The sequence below is a fragment of the Kwoniella dendrophila genome, chromosome 1, assembly GCF_036810415.1.
Source record: "Kwoniella dendrophila CBS 6074 chromosome 1, complete sequence".
In the NCBI taxonomy this organism is placed as follows: Eukaryota; Fungi; Basidiomycota; class Tremellomycetes; order Tremellales; family Cryptococcaceae; genus Kwoniella; species Kwoniella dendrophila.
In genome coordinates this window covers 780,806-803,333 of record NC_089476.1, presented here as the reverse complement: position 1 = coordinate 803,333, position 22,528 = coordinate 780,806, and the positions used below count along the sequence as shown (strand labels likewise).

At 36.7% G+C, this 22,528-nt stretch overlaps 9 protein-coding genes across 9 annotated transcripts; 7 read left to right on the top strand and 2 right to left on the bottom strand.

Annotated features, from left to right (window-relative positions):
- Positions 1-293: 293 nt before the first annotated feature.
- Positions 294-2,292, top strand: L201_000297 (uncharacterized protein; the record flags this gene model as incomplete). Its single annotated transcript, XM_066216100.1, has 2 exons — positions 294-1,489; positions 1,557-2,292. 2 exons carry the CDS (start codon positions 294-296, stop codon positions 2,290-2,292), a joined length of 1,932 nt encoding a protein of 643 aa, XP_066072197.1.
- Positions 2,293-2,490: 198 nt separating this feature from the next.
- On the bottom strand, positions 2,491-3,918 carry L201_000296 (uncharacterized protein; the record flags this gene model as incomplete). Its single annotated transcript, XM_066216099.1, has 2 exons — positions 2,491-2,906; positions 2,976-3,918. 2 exons carry the CDS (start codon positions 3,916-3,918, stop codon positions 2,491-2,493), a joined length of 1,359 nt encoding a protein of 452 aa, XP_066072196.1.
- A 509-nt stretch (positions 3,919-4,427) lies between these two features.
- On the top strand, positions 4,428-5,738 carry L201_000295 (uncharacterized protein; the record flags this gene model as incomplete). Its single annotated transcript, XM_066216098.1, has 4 exons — positions 4,428-4,448; positions 4,516-4,615; positions 4,709-5,059; positions 5,128-5,738. The coding sequence occupies 4 exons, from the start codon at positions 4,428-4,430 to the stop codon at positions 5,736-5,738; spliced, it is 1,083 nt and encodes a 360-aa protein (XP_066072195.1).
- A 1,608-nt stretch (positions 5,739-7,346) lies between these two features.
- L201_000294 (uncharacterized protein) lies at positions 7,347-7,715 on the top strand (the record flags this gene model as incomplete). Its single annotated transcript, XM_066216097.1, has 1 exon — positions 7,347-7,715. The coding sequence occupies one exon, from the start codon at positions 7,347-7,349 to the stop codon at positions 7,713-7,715; it is 369 nt and encodes a 122-aa protein (XP_066072194.1).
- Positions 7,716-8,162: 447 nt separating this feature from the next.
- L201_000293 (uncharacterized protein) lies at positions 8,163-11,220 on the bottom strand (the record flags this gene model as incomplete). The annotated part of the gene is made up of 7 exons (XM_066216096.1): positions 8,163-8,672; positions 8,762-9,783; positions 9,846-9,903; positions 9,962-10,530; positions 10,595-10,703; positions 10,761-11,072; positions 11,128-11,220. 7 exons carry the CDS (start codon positions 11,218-11,220, stop codon positions 8,163-8,165), a joined length of 2,673 nt encoding a protein of 890 aa, XP_066072193.1.
- A 707-nt stretch (positions 11,221-11,927) lies between these two features.
- On the top strand, positions 11,928-13,818 carry L201_000292 (uncharacterized protein; the record flags this gene model as incomplete). Its single annotated transcript, XM_066216095.1, has 4 exons — positions 11,928-13,039; positions 13,096-13,330; positions 13,400-13,656; positions 13,719-13,818. The coding sequence occupies 4 exons, from the start codon at positions 11,928-11,930 to the stop codon at positions 13,816-13,818; spliced, it is 1,704 nt and encodes a 567-aa protein (XP_066072192.1).
- Positions 13,819-14,179: 361 nt separating this feature from the next.
- On the top strand, positions 14,180-17,554 carry L201_000291 (uncharacterized protein; the record flags this gene model as incomplete). Its single annotated transcript, XM_066216094.1, has 13 exons — positions 14,180-14,625; positions 14,693-14,818; positions 14,885-15,035; positions 15,115-15,189; positions 15,266-15,462; positions 15,523-15,680; positions 15,737-15,909; positions 15,971-16,408; positions 16,471-16,632; positions 16,686-16,767; positions 16,826-17,026; positions 17,086-17,165; positions 17,231-17,554. 13 exons carry the CDS (start codon positions 14,180-14,182, stop codon positions 17,552-17,554), a joined length of 2,613 nt encoding a protein of 870 aa, XP_066072191.1.
- Positions 17,555-17,969: 415 nt separating this feature from the next.
- L201_000290 (uncharacterized protein) lies at positions 17,970-19,731 on the top strand (the record flags this gene model as incomplete). Its single annotated transcript, XM_066216093.1, has 4 exons — positions 17,970-18,394; positions 18,481-18,885; positions 18,992-19,277; positions 19,420-19,731. The coding sequence occupies 4 exons, from the start codon at positions 17,970-17,972 to the stop codon at positions 19,729-19,731; spliced, it is 1,428 nt and encodes a 475-aa protein (XP_066072190.1).
- Positions 19,732-21,591: 1,860 nt separating this feature from the next.
- L201_000289 (uncharacterized protein) lies at positions 21,592-22,401 on the top strand (the record flags this gene model as incomplete). The annotated part of the gene is made up of 1 exon (XM_066216092.1): positions 21,592-22,401. The coding sequence occupies one exon, from the start codon at positions 21,592-21,594 to the stop codon at positions 22,399-22,401; it is 810 nt and encodes a 269-aa protein (XP_066072189.1).
- Between the last annotated feature and the right edge of the window lie 127 nt (positions 22,402-22,528).

Below are 22,528 nucleotides of genomic sequence, written 5' to 3'. Positions count from 1 at the left end.
TGACGTGTCTTATTTCAAATTCATCCACTATCCTCTAAATAGCTACCCATCCTTGTCGCAGCATGTCCTTATTCACTTTCCACTCGACACATTCACATTCATCATGATGACAATAACGCTAGCTAAGATATAAGATAGTGAAACCACGTGGCGTATCAAGGTTAGGTTATAACCGGAAACCTATCAACTTGACAACCCTGATATGCCAATGAGACTCTGTCTATATCTCCCTTTCTTTGTGCTCTTCTCATTTCTCTCTATAACAAACCAGCAAACAACCTGACTCATTCAACATGCCATCTCGAGGAGCGATCAGTCTGGCTAGAGTGACAAAACGCCCCCAGTCCACGACTTCAACCATTGGGAAGATCTTTCTCACACGACAACAAAGTACTTCCCAATCAAACCCCCCGGCTTCTTCCAGTAAACCCTCTTTCTCCCGAGCTCAATTAGCTTCTTTTGCAGCCGAAGGTGAACTCCTAACAACAGCTCAAAAGAATGCTCCCAGGCTATCACAAGGATCCTCTTCTGCCGCCTCAGCCACCTCAACACCTTCGAAGCCATTAGCATTTCCTAAACCGGTACTAAAGACAAATCCTTACGCAAGTAATTATACTGTATCAGAAGCAGATCTTGGAGAATTTACAGAATCTGTCATTAGCACACCAATCAGCACACCTTCTTCATCTTCATCAAAGACTACCTTACAAGATGAAGCTCAAGCTCAAGCTCAATCCGAAAACAAACTGCAGCCTGCTCGTCGCGGACGTAAGGTTACACCTATTAGACGTACAAAACCGTTGATACGTGTATTAACTGATCCAGAATTAGTACATAAACCAATTCATTTCAATCCACAGGAGATGGTAACATTACATGATGGTTTTATTGCTGTACATACAGAAAATATCAAACAAGGTGTTATAACATGGGGTAGATTAAGAGATTCTTGCACATGTAAATTATGTCGTGACCCATCAACATCACAAAGAACATTTACTACTGGACAAGCAATGAAAGAAGCTTATAGTGGACAAAAACCAATTATAGAATATCAAAAAAATCAATATAATTCAAAAGGAAGTATAAAAATTACTTGGAAATCAGAAACAGGAAGTACAATACATACTACATATATTGGTTTGCCACGATTGAAAAATTTAACAGATTCGACTTTTATCGATCCAAGATCATCTTATGCACCACAATCTTTTCATCGTAAATTATGGGACAAAAATGATATTTCACAAATAGATACATTAAAATTGCAATTTAATGAGATTGAAGATCAGAAGCCGGAAAACATGTTGAGAATGTTAGAACAACTTCAAATTTATGGTTTAGTTATTATTGAAGGTGTTCCGACCAATCCAACAGATGATCAAAATTGTTATCTAAGGAAAATCATGGGTTATATAGGTGAAATAAGAAATACATTTTACGGTGAAACTTGGAATGTTAAAAGTATGAAACAGAGTAAGAATGTTGCGTGAGTCTAGTCTTTCACATGGTTTGTGCGATAAGGTGAAATTCAAGCTAAAGATACACTTTCACAGCTATACCAATGTTGATCTTGGTTTACACATGGATTTACTTTATTTTCAATCACCACCTAGATTTCAAGCTTTACATTGTTTAAGAAATCGCGTGAATGGTGGAGAATCGTATTTTGTTGATTCATTTAAAGTTGCAAGTGAAATAAATGAAAATTTATATAACAATTTGAAAAAAATTTCAATACCTTATATATATGATAATGATAATCATCTATTAAAACATTCACATTTCATAATTGAAAATGGTGGCGAGTATGGATCAAAAGGTTTAAGTGAAAATTTGAAATCTTCAATAAATTGGTCACCACCTTTTAGAGATTTTAAATTGAATACACCATATTTAAATGAAAAAGTTTTTAAAGATTTAAAAAAAAAATCAATTTTAGAATTTAATACATTTAATTCAATTTCAGAATTTGAAATTTCTTTAGGGAATGATAAATATAAATATGAATTTAAATTAAAAGAAGGTGATTTAGTTTTATTTGATAATAGAAGAATTTTACATGCAAGAAATTCTTTTAAAGATAAATCTGAAAAAGAATTAATAGATGAAAAAATTGAATTGTCCCCAAATGAACCTACAAGATGGTTAAAAGGTTGTTATCTAGATGGTGAAGTTGTTTGGGATAAATTAGGTGTTTTAAGAAGACAAGCTGATTATGAAAAGAAATTAAAGGAGAAAGAAGAAAAAAATGGAATAAATACACAAATACCTCATTCAAAGAATGATTAACGTTTGAGTAGGATGTTTGAGCAATTCTCCCTTGATCGCGTTCATTGATGGACAATGACAAGAACCCTCATTCGGTAAGGTGTATAGACTATAGCATCTATCACTTCGATACAATGTATAGATGTATAATGTCGGTGTGTGGTGTTACAACAATATATATGAAGATGCACCGTTACAATATGCACGTCAACGCTCCCCTCATTCCCTCCCAAAAGCTCTCAAGATGGTAGGTACAGGACTAATATTTTCTGATGTATTTGGATTTCTATCCCATTTTGTTCCTTTCAAATTCTTATCAACGTGATCCATATCATTGTTATCCTTATTTTCAAGTAATTCTTCTATACCTAATACTGATGATGATCCTGATTGATTTTTATCTCGATATTTAGATTTTAAAATTCTACTTACAGCTTCATATGAAATACCGAATTTCTGTGATAAGAAAGCTTTTGAATATTTTTCTGAATCAATCGAATATAAAGTTTTTAATCCTGCCATTGCTGAATAAGTTAATTTTTTAGTTGGTCTCCAATATTCTGAAGGTGATTTTATCGTAATTGCATTTGAATCTGAAGTTGGGTTAACACTTGAACCTGAATGAGTAGTATCATCTGCCTTGAATAGATTCGATCAGCCATACGCCTTTAGTCAAAGGGTTTAATGATAGGAAATAAACTTACGATAATTACTATTATTATCATTATCATTGAATCTAGACGGTCTAGGAGAACTTCGAGAATCAGATAAAGAAGACAAACCGAAACTCTTCTTGGGTGTTTTTATATATAATTTCGAATCATTCTCATTTCCATCCTTTTCGTTGTATCTTCTATCTCGTCTATATTGTTGCGGCCTTTGATAGTCTGTTTCTCTGTCTTGAGGTATATCGTTTCTTCTCGAGAAACGTGGTTCACTAGAAAATCCTATATCCCTTTCAGACCCAATATTTGCATTTGGTTCGCTATTAAACGACTTTTTTTTCCTATCACTATTTAACATTTTACTTGCAAATAATCCACCATTATTCAAATATGGATTTAATTTCTTTGCTTCTTCTAAATAATTTTCACTTGCTCTATCAAACTTCTTTCTACCTAATTGAATTCTCACTGAACCATTATTATTATGATTATTATAATTATTTCCTTTTATTCCTATTCTATCTTTCCAATCACCTTCAAACAAGTTATCAAATTGGGTGTTATTTTCTATACTATTTTGACCATTTTTAAAAGTAACATCATCATCGTTATTATCATTATAATCATTTTGATTGGATCGTTTCTTTATCATACCGAAATTTTTATAATTACCATTCCCATATTTTTCAAAATTACTTTTCGTTTTATGTTCACTTAAACTTTCTAAAAATTTTATTCTATTTAATTCTGCTTTTTCATTCTTATTGCTATTTTTTGATGATAAATATGAATTTTGATAATCTGTTGATATTCTATTTCCATATGTATCAATTTTAGCTGTTGGCGCTTCATATGGTTTTTGTGGTCTTTTAACTTGAACAGTTGATGTTGTTGTAAATGGTGATCGACAAAATGTACATTTTACAACTCTTGATTTTGATATAGGTATTCGAGATGAAGATGGTGTTAGTGCCATGAACATGCTGATGAATCTCGTCGACCCTCCTGATGATTATCTAGAATGCGACGATTGAACAATGAATCAACAAAGAAAGTGAAGGTTTAATAAACGTTATCTTGAGAACAGAAATAACAAATAACCCTCTACCCTCTAATCTATCTGAAATTTCAGAATATTCATCCCCTTCAACATTCGCATAAATGAGTAACCCATTTAAAGATACCCTATACTCTTTCCTCGTCATCCTCCGGTCCCGGCTCAACGTGCATTGTTACAATTCATCAATTCATCTATTCATCTATCCAACATTCTCATTCAATCTGACATCTACATTATCATCTAGACATATAGCATCATCAAACGATACATTTGCACTGCGATTGTCTATTTCACTCGGTTGAATATAGGCGATAAAACAACAATTGGTTCTAATCAGCGCTGAATAACCATCGATTGAATTGCCGCCCATCTCATCGCACTATCGTAATTCAGTCTGTCAATCGTATACATAACGACTGCGATTGATAACAATGGAAGCTCTCGGTTTCAATGTAAGTAATCGAACTGACTATACTGCCGCTATGGAAAGCCTGTGCGCTAATTATCCTGCATTTCAAGATATCAAACGGTTTCCTTGAAGGTGTTGTCAGAGGATACAAAGGAGCACTTTTGACTCAAGCGAACTATCACAATTTGACCCAATGTGAAAACCTCGAAGGTGAGTGTGGTGGACTTACATATATCATGACAGCTTCCTGCCTTACTTTACAATAGCGCCTTGCGCTGATAAGCAAGAACTCAACCTCATTAGACTTCCGACTACAGCTATCATCAACAGATTATGGCAATTTCTTAGCAAATGAACCATTACCATTGTCCACATCAACCATAGCCGATAAAGCGACTGACAAATTAGTTGCAGAATTCAACTATTTACGTACAAATGCAGTTGAACCTTTGGCAACATTTATGGATTATATAACCTACGCTTATATGATTGATAATGTAATTTTATTAACTTTAGGTACTTTACATGAAAGAGATACACATGAATTATTAGAAAGATGTCATCCTTTAGGTGTGTTCGATACTATGCCTGCTTTATGTGTCGCAACAAATGTAGAAGAGTTATATCACAGTGTTTTGGTGGAAACGCCTCTGGGTGAGTTGGACTTTTATCGTAGGAAATGCATTACAATACTGATACGATTTCGGTTCAACCTACTACAGCACCATACTTTAGAGATTGTTTATCTGCACAAGATTTAGATGATTTGAATATTGAAATAATTCGAAATTCATTATACAAAGCATACTTAGAAGATTTTCATAAATTTTGTCAAACATTACCTTCACCTACATCAGAAATTATGAGTAAAATATTATCATTTGAAGCTGATAGAAGATCATTAAATATAACAATAAATTCTTTTGGTACAGAATTAACAAAAGAACAAAGATCAAGGTTATTCCCAACAATAGGTAGATTATATCCTGAAGGTAATAATCAATTATCAAGATCTGAAGATTTAGATTCAGTTATTTCTGCCGTTGATCATATTTCAGAATATAAAGCATTCTTTGACAAATCTAATCTTCAACATCAAGGTGGTGAAGGTGGTGCAGATGGTGTCGGTGAAGGTGGATCAAGTTTAGAAGATGAATTTTTCAAATATGATGTTGAATTAAATAAACAATCTTTCTTACAACAATTTCAATTTTCAGTCTTTTATAGTTTTATTAAATTGAAAGAACAAGAAGTTAGAAATTTAACTTGGATAGCTGAATGTATAGCTCAAGATGCTAAAGATAGAGTAAATGATTATATACCTGTATTCTAAGTTAAGTTAAGTCAAAAACATGTGAAATAGCAATAAAATTGCTTCTTTATCAGAAGAAGAAAACAAGTATATACATGTACATACAATTATATACGATTTAGAACCAGAACTGCTAGTCGAGTTGATAGATACCCTCATGGCATGTATACTTATTGGTTGTTTCTCAATATAAATTCTATACATGCAGATGGCAAGTGGAACATCCTCAGGAAACCATGAGGAGCGATCGATTAGGTTTATAGAGAAATCCCTCTTTTAACCGCAAACTCCAATCATATTGACTAGTCGTAAGATCAGGCTGGTCACAACCATTATGAAAAGGATTTATACATAGCTGAATCGTTGAATTGAGAGAAGTTTGATTTTGTACAAGGTCAAAGACGCTCCCGAGCATTATTGCGATGCCTCACAGTCAATCCCTTTCGCTTGGACCAACCATCAAAGGAAGGTGCAAAGCACTTACCCCAATCAAATCCCTTTTTCTTGTCCACTGCTTCCTAGCTTAGGGGAATGGACATCAAAACACCTTATTAAACACCTTATTAGACCAATTGTTCCGAGTGTTCGTACCACACTTGGAACTCGTAACTTAGTTTAAAACCACTGATGTAGGAATACATCTGTTGGTTTACATCCCTCTTGACAGAGGGGTAGGGGGGCGAAGCGAGAGTGGAAACCCTTTTTGTCATTCACAAGGTAATTGTTGGTAGGATACGCTTATTAGACATGCTGACTGTTTGATCAGATCTTGTGAGGTATATATTCCTTTTTTACCATAGACTTAAGAATGATGACTTTGAGACATCATACCATACTATACTGTCTCCCATTTTTGTTGGGTAGTTGTCAATAACTATGGCTAAGATTCAAATCGCAGTGTAATAGTGTCTTTTTTACCCGATTCGATAATTCATGAAGTCAACTTGCTTTATTGTAAGGGGAAGACTGATTTCATTAGCAAGCCCTGATCATATATGGTATGTTCTTCTTTCGTGCAGCACACCGCTTACAAGTGTATAAGTCCAGCTATAAAGTATGTCCTATACTCGTTCAATCCGCCGGCTCTACGTAGTTGCTCGCCAAGACAATGCGGAGCTGCAAAACCCTAATTTTAGCCTAGGTTTCGTTATCGTTGAGGGTGTCACTTACTACGTCATCTACCTGGTTATGCATCTTCAGCTCTGTTCGGGCAAATATACCCAACATATTCCTCTTTCACTCCTCTAACAGCTCTCCTATTCTTCTACAGCTCGGCAAGGGAGCAGAAATCCCATTCATAACGTTAAAACCTCTATTGGGCTGATCATGTGAGCGATAAGGTACTTAAGACATTCGCTTGCACCGCTCTCGGCGGATAAAGCAGGAAAATCAAGAAGAGAGGAAATGAATGGGTCTTCTTAATAATCTTTGACAAGTAAATGTACTATATATCGAATGGTATGAACGGTATCACAATGCCCACTTACAGCGAGAAATCTTTACACATTCACGTATTTGAACCAAACTTACCATCCTACACACAAGAGTCCAGTAATCGCAAGAACTATATTTAGACTCAGTAATCTCTGTGAACATCCTTAAGTACTTACACCATATACCCATCAGAATATGTGCTTCAGACCAAGTTTAGCAGACAACTCAACATCCGATGTATGTTGTTTTGGTTCATATGAATGTGCTAAAGAAGTTTGTGGTTCATTTGGATTATTACAAGATAGACAAGGTATAAACATTTCTGTAATTCAAGCAAATGATACAACACATTATTGTCATGGTTATGCAGATTTAATGAATGATAGTTATAGATTTATTAGAAATGAAACTTGTAAAAATACAGAATTTCAATGTACATATAGGAAATCTTCAGCATTTTATTCATCAGCCAATCAACATTTAAATCAGAGTTTTAATCCATTGATGTTATTAGGTTTTTGGGTATTTGCTTTATACTTTTTATTTAGATCAAGTTTGCATTAGATTAGAATAGAAGAATTTGTAAAAGATGGGAGAGGAGTTTATTTTGGTTTATTTAATTTGATGAATCGGGAGAAATCACAATCTACAATATGGTAAGTTACCAAAATTTTATATCCCGACTCCAGATGAACTGTTTGGACTGATTTGCCCAATGGAAATTCCCAGAACTATATTGTATCGCTATTCATTTCTCTCGTTTCGAATGTATCCATAGACTCTACACAATTTTGTTATGACAAGAGCAAGGCGTACTACTTTATCGTTTTCAGAGTGCATATCTGTATTGGTGTACATATAATACATGGAAGTATGCATACAACATCCTGGTATCTATTCAACAGGCTGTAAAAGTAATACTATACAATAAATATTGATGGCATGCGATGGTTTAGGATCTAAACATCCACCCTTTGTTTTGTTAGTCAAAACGCAGGTTTTCATCAATGTTTAGGCATCAACCTCTAAAGGTTTTAGGACATCTGCCAAACCTTTATTCACGATATCTAACCAATTGCCTAAATCATCTACGTTTCTAAATAACTCATCAAATACTTCTTCCGAATCTAATTTCAATTCTAGCGATCTTAATGCTGGTGTTATAGGCTCATTTGCATATCCTGCATTAGGGTTTTTATGTATATTTGGGTCAAATGTATTTGCTATAGGAGAGATTTGGGCTTGAGGTTGAGCTACATTTACGTTGCCTGGCGAAGTAGGATATGAATTAGGATTAGAACTCGTATTTGTGGTTGACGAATTGAAAGACGCTATACCCGATGGCGATGTAGCAGACGAAGATTGCTGGGATATTGGATTAGTCAGATTAGATTGAATTGGTGGTGGTGGCTGGATTGAAGAAAGTGGTGAAGGTGTAAATTGGAATTTGTTCGGTATGGCCGTGACTGTACTTGGTGAAGGCGGCAACAAGTCTGGTAGATCCGGTACGGTAGCGGAGAGCTGTATTCAATGTTAGTTGTCAGCGAATAATAATGACAAACGTAGTTGAATATGTCGGTTTCGGTGTAACCATGGATGCTTTCACTCACCTTTAACAGATCCCTTAATCCAACAGCTTGACCTTCATCAACCCTACTACCACTTCTACTTCTCATCATACCGAAACCGCCACCCATTGGACCATTAGTCATTCCAGGTCCTATCGGTCTACCTAATGAACCAGGTATCATTAAACTTTTATTTGGACTCATCAGAGGTGCGCCCGCAATTGGATCAGATTGTTCTTGGTGAGCTAAAGCTAAAGCTTGTTGATGTGCTTGATTATTCAACATTGCTCTACCTTCCATTACAGCCACACTAGCTTGTCTCATCATTTGTGGTCTTGGTGGTAAGTTGATACCAGAACTTTTATTTGGTGAACCATTGGAACTAGATATCGGTATTGCTGGTGCAGCAGAATGCATTCTGTTTAAAGGTGGAGCTTGTAGTTTGCTTAAAACTGAAGGACCAGATGATCCAGATCCACCATGAGGTACAGGACCTTTTGAGACTAAAGGAAATTGAAATCCTCTTAATCCGTCACCCATAGATCCACCTCCCGGTCTTCTCATAGGTGGTTTGGATCTTCCATCTTCAGGTTGTGATTTTGATGTAGGTGCTGAAGCTAATGTATCAAAACTCATCTTCGGTTTGAGTCCTCCTCCTAATGGAGGGGGCAAAGGCAATGAAGAATCGTTCGGTTTAGCGATCGGTGTAGGAGCTTGTGAATCTGTTGATAGGTCTTGAATTGTGTTTGTATCAAGAGAAAGTTGATCAGATGGATGGGCATTCCTAACCATGAATTTCTGTCTAACGGTACTTCCATCAAATCCACCACTAGTGGTTGTATCAGGTGAATCAGGTGGCAATTGAATCGTATCTTCAGGTTCTGGACTAGGAAACCTACCCACTTGTTCTATCGACGAAGACCCTTCGGACGATTGGGGTGTCGAAGGCTGTTGCATTGCGAATGATTGAAAGGGGTCAGGCTCAGAGGATGTTTCGTCGTGGAATAACCGTCGAAGGGATTGAGGGGCGGGTCTAGCTGTGGGAGGGGATAGGTTCGACAAAGCTAGATTGATCGTTATTAGTCAGCCTAGCAACTGAAATACTGGTTAGAAGTAGATAGCTTACCGACTTCCCCATCTTGAGCTTTCTGATCCACCATCATGCTCATCCTGGATTTGACGGTCTAGATTGGATATGCAATTTAGCGAATATATATACACACACGCATGTGTTCAACTCACATCAAATGCCCAATCATCATGAGTAATAGAATTCTCCTCATCTTCTTCATCATCGACATTTGCACCTACACCAGGAGCTAGAGATTGTCTTTGACCACCCGATGATTTCCAAGCTTGATATTTTATGATTAATTCATTTAAGACAGTTAGCGGAGTTTTCTGTTGTTGTTTAATCCATTTCAATTTTAACAACTCTTCTGCATTCAATCGATCTGAAGGTTCTTCATTTAAACAACCTAAAACAAATTCTCTCATTTCTTTTGACCAATGATCACCTTCTAATTTTGGTGCTCTCATTTTACGATCAGATAACATCATTACTGCTCTAGCTGCAGGTTGTCCATACATTGGTGGTTCACCATATGCCATTTCTAATAATGTTATTCCCAAAGACCATATATCTGCTTTTGAATCATACAATCTACCTTCAGTAACTACTTCAGGTGCCATCCAATATGGTGTTCCAACAAACGTCGACCTTTTAGATGTAGATGATTGCAATAATGCTGCAACACCAAAATCACATAACAGGATTCGTGGTGGTGAAGTGGTTAAGAGGACATTTGCAGCTAAACACCCACGACATAGAAAGCTTGATCAGTAATCTCAATACAGTGGGATACCGGGACACACCTTTGAGATCTCTATGAATAACACCGTTTTTGTGAAGAGCTGCTAAAGCCTGTAAAACCTCCCTCATAATCAGACATATATGTAGTTCCTTCAGTGGTTGAGCTCTAGACTGTAAAGCGATTTAACAACGTCAGATCAGATTGTTTCATTTTCTGATAGCACTCACTACTGTCCTTATACTACCACCTTCAGCTAATTCCATAATAATCCAAACTTTTGGACCGTCCATCAAACTACCATAATATTTAACTACATTTGGGACAGGCGTTATTCCATTACTGTTATTTGATCCACCACTTCCACTTCCACTTCCACCTAACATCAATTGTTGTAGTAAAGCAATTTCTTTTTGAATATCACCAACATCATCATCTTCTGTATCTAAATTGATGATTTTTAAAGCTACTATATGTCCAGTTGGTTTATGTTGTCCTTTATATACCGCTCCATATGCACCTTTTCCAATTATTTCAAGTTTCTACCGGTACGTGTCAGCCTCAAATCATCTCACAATAGTTATCACTCATACTTACATCATATATTCTATCTGGATTTATATCTTTCGGTTGAGACGCGAGAGAAGCTATATATGCCTGTTCTCGCGATATAGCATTAGGAATCACCATCGCATTAGTTAATCGTTATTGTCGTAGCTGTTTCGTCAAAGTCAAAGGTCGTAAAAAGTCGCGGAGAAGAAAGTTGATGCAATGCCGTCCAGCGGTCGATTTCAAATCGTATTTATAGTTGTGAAGTAGGTTTGCGTAAATGCAGATATAAAGATAAAAAGAAATCAAGAAGAACGGAAAACTGCGTTTATTTTGACGTGAAATTGTTGATGAGTGCGCATCGGTTCATACAGGAAATATTCCTTTTAGATCACATTGCCTCTATCATCATTATTTCACGCATAATCTTGCCTTTCATGCATATGATGCGTTTGTATGGTATGTTTGTCAAACGTTCCTAAGCATATTCTCTTGACACTCATGCTTGCAATCAGGTCGCAGTTGAGTCGATGCTGCCTGCGAAACCTGGATGCTTCAGAATTCCTCGGTTATGTAAAGGTCCTCTCGGTGGAGTTTAAAACTGTACTTTACTACGCGTTCTGCATAAATGGAATTATCAAAATCGCATCTACATCTAATCTTCCTGTATTGCTTTTTAATATATCTACGCTGGTTCATCTTTACTGTGAAAGGATATACTTAATCGTAGTCTACACCACTTCTGCGTCTCGAACAACCGTACTTTCCAGAAATCCACACTCTTTTCTACATTGTCTTTTCCGAATTGCCCTTTCATTGATATAAACGACGTCCTTCTCAAAATCACCATGTCTTCAACCTCGGCTATACCGTCTTCAACCCCTCAGTCTTCTTTGTCAGAACCAGCCCAATCCATTCATCGCGATCTACCTGAACTATCAAGATCTGAAATAGCTAAACGTATATGTGAAGGACAACAATTGATAATATTTCATTCCGAGGTTCTCAACGTAACAGCATGGTCAAAATATCATCCTGGAGGTGCATTAGCATTATTACATTTCGTTGGAAGGGATGCTTCAGATGAAATTGAAGCTTATCATTGTAATGAGACTTTGGATAAAATGAAAAGATATATAATTGGAAAAGTTGAATTAGATGAAAAAGGTTGGTTACCTTTAACACCACCAATAGCATTAGGTTTAATTCATCTTACTGGTCAAAAGAGTAAAAATTCATGGATAAAAGAAGGTTCAGTCACTTTAGGTACTACAATCTTATCAAATTTACCCATTTCATTAAATCAATCTCATGATCCTATACCAACTAATCCTACGACTATACTTACAAATACCGAATCTGAAAAGACTCCAGAAACGATATCAGAAAACCAAAGGATATATACATTATCTACAGAACAATTAGAACCACCTATATCAGAAATAAATAGAGAGATAGAATATAACAGATCAAAATCATTTCAAGAATTGAAAAAACGAATTACAGAAGCAGGATTATTTAAACCTACTTCTGGATTCTTATATGGATACGAAACTGAAATTTTACGATATTTATTATTAGCTTCAGGAGCATGGGGGTTATTCTTTTATACAAATGGTTGGTTAGGTCAAATGACTAGTGCATTATGTTTAGGATTATTATTTCAACAATTAGCTTTTGTTGTACATGATGCAGGACATAAAGGTATAACAACAAATGTATTTTATGATAGATTGATTGGTATGACTGTAGCAAGTTATATTGGTGGTTTATCAGTAGGTTGGTGGTGCGATAATCATAATATACATCATTTAGTTACAAATCATCCTGAACACGATCCAGATATTCAACATATACCTTTTTTCGCTATATCAAAAGATTTCTTTAGTTCTTTATGGTCAACCTATTATAAAAGAGTAATGGCTTTGGATGGATTTTCAAAAATCATGATTCCCCTTCAGTGAGTAAATTCATCTCAATTAATTGCTAAGCATTGTGATTAACATGATTAAATAGACACAAATTGTACTACATTGTTTTGTCATTGGCTCGTTTCAATCTCTACGCAAATTCCTACATATACCTGCTCGGGCCAAAACCGAAAAGGGATAACTATTGGAGATACGAACTTGTTGGTATAGCATTTTATTGGTTTTACTATTTATCAATGTTAAAATCTTTACCCAGTTGGCAGATGAGATTAGGTTATTTACTTGTCAGTCATATTGCAGCGAGTCCCGTACATGTACAAGTAAGTCACAACCTATACTCATTTATCTTGATTGATTAAAAGCTTAATAATTGATTCGTTGCTATACAGATTGTATTATCACATTTCGCATGCTCAACAGAAGATTTAGGTCCAACTGAATCTTTCCCTTCACGTCAATTACGTACAACGATGGATGTTATTTGTTCAGAAAATATTGAATTCATACATGGTGGTTTACATTTACAAGTCACACACCATTTATTCCCTAGATTACCTAGACACAATTTACGTTCTGCAAGTTTACTAGTAAAACAATATTGTGAAGAACAAGATATAATTTATAAAGAATATGGATGGTTAGATGGGTAAGTCATGAATCCTCGATTCTCAAATACTATTGTATATGCTGACATAAAGGTTAAAACAGTAACAAACAGGTGTTATCAGTTTTGAGAGACGTTGCAAATCAACTTGAATTATTAAAGAAAGTGGCAGATGGTGAAATACAAGAAAGAATGATGAAATAGATGGTCGTTGTGAAGCATCACAGTGTATCGCAGCGTATCTTACATTAACAAACCAAGGGATATCTCGTAGATCATTCATGTCCGTTCTTTATCACTCTGTAGACATCATGCTATGCTGGTTCATGCATCTTAGACATTTGTATCATTGTTAGTTATAAAAGTGCATGATTACGTAATAATTCCGCGTCGGCCTCCACGCCACTTGTCATGTTACGTTTAACGGGACAACTAGTACTAACGCGATGAGAGAATGACGATAATGACGCTCCAATACGGTACACCTTGATGCTTATAATGACTATCATTCCTCTCATAGCTTACACTCCATTGACATCAAACACGAAAAGATAGACGAAGCAGCATGTCCTTCTTCAAGCGAAGTGATCCGAATGCGCCTGCAGCAAGGAGAGCTGGTGCTGCACCAAGTGGAGGTGGTGAACAAAGTGGACCCTATGAAAGATTACCAGCAGATAACGGATCTTATTCATCTTTACCACCGTCCAATCAAGGTCAACAACCTGGATTACCCCCTAGACATAGCCCTTTACCACCTCCTCAACAACAAAGAGATCCTTATGGTCAAAGTCAAGGTCAAGGTCAAGGATATGGTAGTCCACAAAGACCGTCTCAACAACAACAGCAACCACCTTTACCACCTAGAAATCAACAACAAGGAGGATACGGTGGGAATGACAACGGGTATTATCAAGAAAAAGCTGAATATAGACCTTCACAACCTCAACAACCGCAACAAAGAGGTCATCCTCAACAGTCTCAGGGAGGTGGGGGCGGAGCAGGAAGAGGAATGTAAGCTCTCACTGACCTTTGGTGCTTTCCCAGAATGACTAGCTTACATGATTTCACATTCTCATAGGTACAATATCGCTCCATGTCCATCTGATCCATTAGCCCTCACAAACAGATTGGTAGTCAACCCAAATGACTTTTCACAAGATGTTGAATTCGTTCTGATGAGAAACAAATACGTATTTTCAATTGTGTAAGATAATCTCTTCCTTCTTTCTCAAAATATTGCGCATGACTAACTTTTTATGATGTTACTCAGACGAGATCCAACAAACACCCTTCCACCAAGACATGTTGGTCCATCCAAAATCATTAGACAATGGGTAGGCTTATCTGCTGTCGGTGAAACAGTAGATATAGAACCTTATCATCCTGGAAATGGTGATTGGGCGAGTACTGTTGAATTGGAAGTGAGTAATAGTCATTTCCGCTTAGACGTCTGGTTTGTTCCTAATGGCGGCAATCTGACATGATTTTCGTATTCTTCAGGTAGGATTCAGACTGAAGAGGAAAGAAACTTCAGATCTGTTCGATAGTGAGGAGATGGCAGCTGCTTTTAACAATGTGCGTATCTGTGGCCGAACCCTTTAGCTCAGATTTCCTGTAAATAAGCTAATATCATTCCTCTCTTGCCATGCAGGCCTTCCCTTCTCTGCCTCTTACACCTCTACAACCGCTCGTATTTGATTTCCGAGGTCATGAACTCAAAGCTACTGTCAGAGCTGTATCAACCTTAGATGGACATGACGGTGGTACGGGTATCATTATGGAGGGTACTGAAATCATTTGGGTAAAAGATCCTACGAGTGGTATCAAATTGAAAAATAGTTCTAAACGGTATGTGTCTTTGATTAGATTGTCTGAAGGTTTACGAAAATCTTGCTGATAATACTGTAGTGGTCCTACCAATGCCATCTTGGCTCCCAATTTCAAATTTGAGGACATGGGTATAGGTGGTCTTGATACAGAATTCGCCGCAATCTTCAGAAGAGCTTTTGCAAGTCGTATCTTCCCTCCTGGATTAGTTGACAAATTAGGTATTCAACATGTTAAAGGTAAATTTTCTCTCATGTTCAGTTCTGCGTTCGCGCTAATTCACAAACTGTATTAGGTATTTTGCTTTTCGGTCCACCTGGTACTGGTAAAACACTTATGGCTAGACAAATTGGAAAAATGCTCAACGCTAGGGAACCTAAAGTCGTTAATGGTCCTGAAATCTTGAACAAATTTGTCGGTCAGAGTGAAGAGAATATCAGAAAGCTTTTCGCTGACGCGGAGAAGGAGGTGAGTGGGAAAATATCAATTGATTGTCTTAAATTAGAGACTGATCTAACGTCACGTCTAGCAAAAAGAGAAAGGCGATGAGAGTGGATTACATATCATCATTTTTGATGAATTAGATGCCATTTGTAAACAGAGAGGATCAACAAACAGTGGTACAGGTGTCGGAGATTCAGTTGTGAATCAATTATTATCAAAGATGGATGGTGTCGATCAGTTAAACAATGTGTTAATTATTGGTATGACCAATAGAATGGATATGATCGATGAAGCTTTGTTAAGACCTGGTAGATTAGAAGTTCACATTGAAATTTCTTTACCTGACGAAGCTGGTAGATTCCAAATTTTAAATATACATACGTCAAAAATGAGAAATAATGGTGTAATGGCAAACGATGTTGATTTAGCTGAATTAGCTGCTTTGACTAAAAATTTCTCCGGTGCTGAATTAGGTGGTTTAACTAAATCAGCCACTAGTTTTGCTTTCAACAGACATGTCAAAGTGAGTTCCTCTGGAGTTGGGAAATATCCAAAATGAAGCTAACATTAACCTCTTTTTTTTAGGTTGGAACAGTCGCTTCATTTGAAGAAGTTGAAAATATCCAAATTTCAAGAGCGGATTTTATGCATGCTTTGGATGAAGTTCAAGCTGCTTTTGGTGTTTCCGAAGAAGAATTACAACAAGTCGTTCAGAATGGTATTATCCATTATTCACAACGTGTTAACGTGAGTTTAATTTCGACTGTGTCTGAACGTTTAGCTGACCTAAAAGTTTATAGGATGTGCTCAACGATGGAAGTCTCCTGGTCGAACAAGTCAGAAAGTCTGATAGAACTCCTTTGGTTTCTGCATTACTACATGGTAAGTCTCTATTGCTGCGCGCTATTTACAATTCGTGCTGACATTCGATCCCACTTAGGTCCATCTGGTGCTGGTAAAACCGCACTCGCAGCAACAATCGCGATGGCTTCGGATTTCCCCTTCATCAAGTTGATTTCGCCCGAAAGTATGGTTGGGTTTTCTGAGCCTCAAAAGATTGCTCAATTGCACAAGATCTTCTCGGACAGTTATAAGAGTCCTTTAAGTGTTATCGTTGTCGATAATATCGAAAGGTTATTAGGTCAGTTCTACTCATTGGCGTTTTAAGTGAATGTCCGGCTAATCAATATCATGTTTTAGATTGGAATCCTATCGGTCCCAGATTCGCTAACGGTGTCCTTCAAGCTTTAGTGGTACTGTTCGGCAAAAGACCGCCTAAGGTAAGATCTCTGTCTGTAAATGTCTTTTTACAACGATGAAACTGATTATATGCTTCGATAAACAGGGTCGAAGATTATTGATTTTAGCTACAACATCAAACCGATCGATATTACAAGATATGGATGTATTATCAGCATTTGACACTGATATACCAATATCACCAATAACAACTTTGGAAGGTATTGATCATTGTTTGAGAGAAGTTAAATTGTTCAATTCACAGAAAGAACATCAACAGTTATTATCGATTTTACAACAATCTAAATTTAGTCAAGATGAAAGTTTAGCGATTGGAGTTAAAAAATTACTGACTTTAGCTGAAATGGCTAGACAAGATCCTGATCCTATAAATAAATTAGCAAGTAGTTTGGTAAGGGAAGTATCGTAATTACGATAATCAAGATGAAAAGTTAAAAGCAAAAAAAAACTAGACAAATTTTGGTGTTGATTACGGGATCTCCTTTCTCAGTAGTATCTAATGTTTTTTGTATGATATGAAATGTGTTATGAATTCTGCAAATAAACGGAGTACTCTGTGCGCCTTGTAAGCAAGTTTCCATGAGTTCGACTACACTTCATTACATGTCATGGCGATGCGAAAGAAGATGTTGTCATCGATAACAGGATGATAGTAAGCAGCCTCGACCGTTTCAGGCACAAGAATTTAAACCTCGTTCGGTTTCAGAAAGTCCGAAGTCAGAAGTTATTCGACATTTTTATATTGGTACTCTTTAACGTTTAACTCTCTTCGTTCTGCTCGAAAGACATTAAAACAAGTTAGCGAGCAGTACATTGAAATCAGCATGTCTGGCATTTCACCTACAGATGACGAGTTGCAGATAACGGCCCAAAAACTCCGAGAAACCAATCCAACTTTAGGTATAAGTAAATTATTGGCTCAACTGAAAATTGATCATCCAGAATGGACTGTATCAGAAAAGAGATTCAAGAAATTCATAACACCTACTACAGCGATAACCGGCAATGATTCTACAAATGGAGGAGAAAAGAAGAAAGTTTCCAATGGTGGTGCTGGTGGTGGAGGAGAAGATGAATTAATAGCTAAAACTGGTATTGATCATTCAATTGATATAGCAAATATAGCGCCTAAAGTAAAAGTCAAAATGTTCAATATCGAAGGTAAAGGTAAAGGTTTAGTAGCGAAAGAGAAGTTACAAAAAGGTGAATTGTTATGGCAAGAAGAACCTTGGATAGTCACTACGGATCCGTAAGTAAACATCATTAGGACCATGAAATGAAGAGAGTATATTGGTTAGAAACTGATTTAATTCAACTTGTCATCTTTAACATTAGTGATCTTTGGCCATATTTAACTTCAAGAGAGATGTGTACACAATGCTTAACATTGTTCGATTCAGCATCATCATTAAGCTTAAGTGTAATGTGTAAATTTTGTGGTGAAGCACAATTTTGTAATAGAATATGTTATCAAAAAGCTACTCGAACATCAGGTGCACATAATGAATTTTTATGTTCAGGTCAAAATAAAAGTATTAGTCCATTATTGAAATTTATTAAAGAAAAGAAAAATAGAGATTTACAAGGTGTCGTTAGGATTCTATCACAGTTTAGAAAAATAAGGGATTTTGATTCATCGCCAGAACATAAAGATAGGTTATTAAAAGAATTAGAAAATAGAGTTTGGAATTCAATGGCTAGAATAAGCCAAAAAGTGAAAGAAGAAGAAAGAAGGGAATGGTCAGTTGTAATCTCTCTGCTTTATCAAAATTTCTTTCGTGATAATTCTCTCGAGTAAGTAATTCGAGAAGCTAACGTCATCTTTGTTTTTCAATTGTTGTTGTAGGCCATATATAGCAGAAGATAGATTAGAAGAATGGAGATTGACACATTTATTGATTCTAAGAGCATTAAATCCTTCACCTGAAGATGAATCGTTTGTATCATTTCAACAATTCTTGAAATCGAAATCTAAAAAAGTTGTACCTTTAACGAAAGAAGAAGAAGAAAGATGGTTTTCATATGATAGCTTTCTAGAATTATTAGGTTTGATAGGATTAAATCAGGAAAGTTCAGGTGGTTTATATGCTTTACATTCACATTTGAATCATAATTGTGATCCTAATCTACAGGTGAGTTCTTGGATCACAGGAGAGGGATGATGATCCGTGAAAGTAGGGATGAGACCGAGTAAGGGGAGAGAGAAAGTATCTACCATATCGCAAGCGGAAATAAGGGCTGTAATGAGACTGAATTATCATTGAAATATTGTAGGTCCGAAATTTACCTAAAACATGGACCCCACCAACTTCAGAAGAACTACCAGCGGAATTACCATCACCAATGACAGCTGAAAATAGAGGTACGAATAAAATTTCAATCATAGTGAAAAAGACAGTCCATCCAGGTGATGAATTATTCATTTCATATGTTAATCAAAATCTATCAAGAGATGAAAGAAGATCAAAATTAAGAGAACAATATGGTTTTTGGTGTTTCTGTAATAGATGTAATAAGGAGAAGAAATTGGAAGATAAAGAGAAAGAGCAAGCTCAACAAACAGCACCAAGTCAGAGGTTAAGGTGAAGGAGCGTTCATGAAAAAAGGGAAGTAAACCTTCGCAAAATGGCAGTATCACTGTCTGCATTCAATGTAGTAAGATTAAACATTACTATAAATGCGGCCAAAATGATCAATAATCATGGCATGTTATCAGAAATTCGATAATCATCGGAAATGATGAAATTCAATGCATAGTTTAATCCCTGCATAGAACTAGCTAAAGGTTCTGGTCAAGTGTGATCCAATCTCTGTATCATATTCTTCCTCACTTCTCGCTAGCCGACTTCTTCTCGTTATCAAAGTATTCAGCGATCAAAGTACTATCGGGATCACCTGGACGACCCCTATTGATATTTTTAGTGAATTTCTCATGATTGTCCCAATTCGAATTGACACCCTATGAACGTAGGAAGAAATAAAGCAGAATTTGCACTTACTTTTTTGGATCAGCAGAATTGACAATACCATTTTAAATAGAGCCAAGGATACTTCGTTGCTCGGAACCGCTACTGGGAGCGTTATTCGTGCTTTGATCTGAGCCAGAAGCTACAGACGAGCTGTTCGCAGCTCTACTGTGTTGGGTATTGGAAGTTTCGTCAGGCATGGCGTAGTATATGGGAAACTCGAATGTCATCGATGATGAGATGTGTTTGGCTTGGATATTTCCCTTATTCCTCCAGACGATGGTCTTTAAGTACTTGTTAAGTGGTCTTGTGAAGTAAGATACAAAGAAGGTGAAATTGCACCATTTTATGCCCTTTGTGAGGAGAGAAGGCGACTCGGATAGATTCGGAACATGTAGAAGACTCTGCCTTCTCGCACTGGAGAAATACTGGATCAAATCGAATAACGAAACTCTGCGAAGACCACTCATCGCACCATCGTATCAAACGTCAGGAGCAGTCTGGCGGTGTTGAAAATACGAATGGCGTACAGTGCGGAAAAGGTGCCATTGCGACTTTGTGGCAATATTCATCCTACCATCGGCATCCTGATACCACCTCAAAGCTCCTTGATTGTCCTTTCATCATCATACGACTAGATCCAATTTCGATTAACCAAAATACCTTCGAAGGTATACTCCACTTACTTGCCAATTCTCCAGATAGGATATCCTTTGAACGATATCCACCCGAAAATAGTAGGTAATTGTATATGACGACGTGCGAGTACACGGATAAAACATCATTTTGATCTTGGACACTGTGAAACGTGTATCACTGACATAAAAGAAGGATTGAAAACATAGCTACCTCCAGACAAATTTGGAGATTGTGGAAATATATGGAGTAAGGCTGAAATCATCAATGGATTTACGATGATCTTAGGTAAAGATGGGGCTACAATGACACAGGAAAGACTGTCAACTTTTCATTTTTTACAACAGTTCAACAAAACTTTGCGAACTCTTTAAGTGGCTCAATAATGGAAGCTTAGTAGCTTAGTCAGTGAACTCCGCACATAATGTAACGATTGTATAAATTAAGAGAGATAGATGACCGATATTGACTAAATACTCAAAATCTCAACATATATAACTTTGAACGAAATTGCTTTGACAGATGTGTTGGGTATCGATTGACTCGAAACATTTTGACAACCAAAGACAAACGTAGCACGATAAAAATCCATTCAGGTAATCGATATACTATTTTAAGGATTTTGATAATCCTTGTTAATTATTTGCCAGTCAAATCACACAAACACAAACAAACAACAGTAATCATAATTCAGTCTAGGTATCTTGGACATCTTTTTACTAAACTCGAAATATAATTAATTTAGCTCTACTTAGTCAACTGCTCGACGCCTACTTTCCTGATCACGACGAAATAAGCGGCACGAGACGACCAGTCCTGTCTCACAACAGCTCTCGATCCCACAATGCCAGTCGACGTTACTCCCACTCCGATCCACCCACATTCCTTACCACCTGTATCATATCATAGAGGATGGTCATCAATCCCGGTTGGAGGTCCAGCAAGGGTGATTGAAATCTTACCTGGATCTCAACATCAGTCTCCACCTGTCTTACAAAATCAAATCCAAGGTAAGATACCAGGATCAATTATGCCTAATGGATTAAGAAATCCATGGGCAGCATATTCAGGTGAAACTTATAAACCATCTTCAGAGAACGTGTTGAATAAACAAATTCAATTACAACCTGATGGTTCAGTCTCCAACTATGGGGGTGGAGGTGGAAGATCAATCATAGCTCCTCCTTCTTTTTATGGTGGTGGTGGTGGTAGTATGATAAGAGATGATGAAGGTTGGAATGGTTCTTTAGGTCGAAATCATCATTCACATAATCCAGATTTATCTTCTGTAGGTCATATTGGTCCAACTATTCCGACCTCAGCTTTCGGAGGTAGTCAAGCAGGTTGGGCACCTTCTTCTTATGTTAATCACGCTAGAATGACACCACCTTTATCTCAACAAGAGATGTATCATCCTTCTCCCCCTATTATGAATAGTGGTGCTAGTATAAGTCATACTCATTCACAGCCATTGCCCATTCCTAAAAGAAGAAGTAGTGCAGATGACTATCAACCTATGTATGATTGTCGGGATTGTAGATTAGCCAAATCTCATTCTAGTAGACATGGTAGAACAGTTTCATTCTCCGGTCATAATAACAGTAATAGTAGAGGTTACAGAAAAGGTAGAAGTGGATGTAGTATCTGTGGTTGAGGTTTTATAGATATGTGTGACTGTTTCTGTTGTACTTTTAGCTTGAATTGATCGTTGTATATAGTCTGAGACCGATAAATCATGTTGTCTGTACTTCTAAATGTATTTTTGCGAAATGAGAAAACTA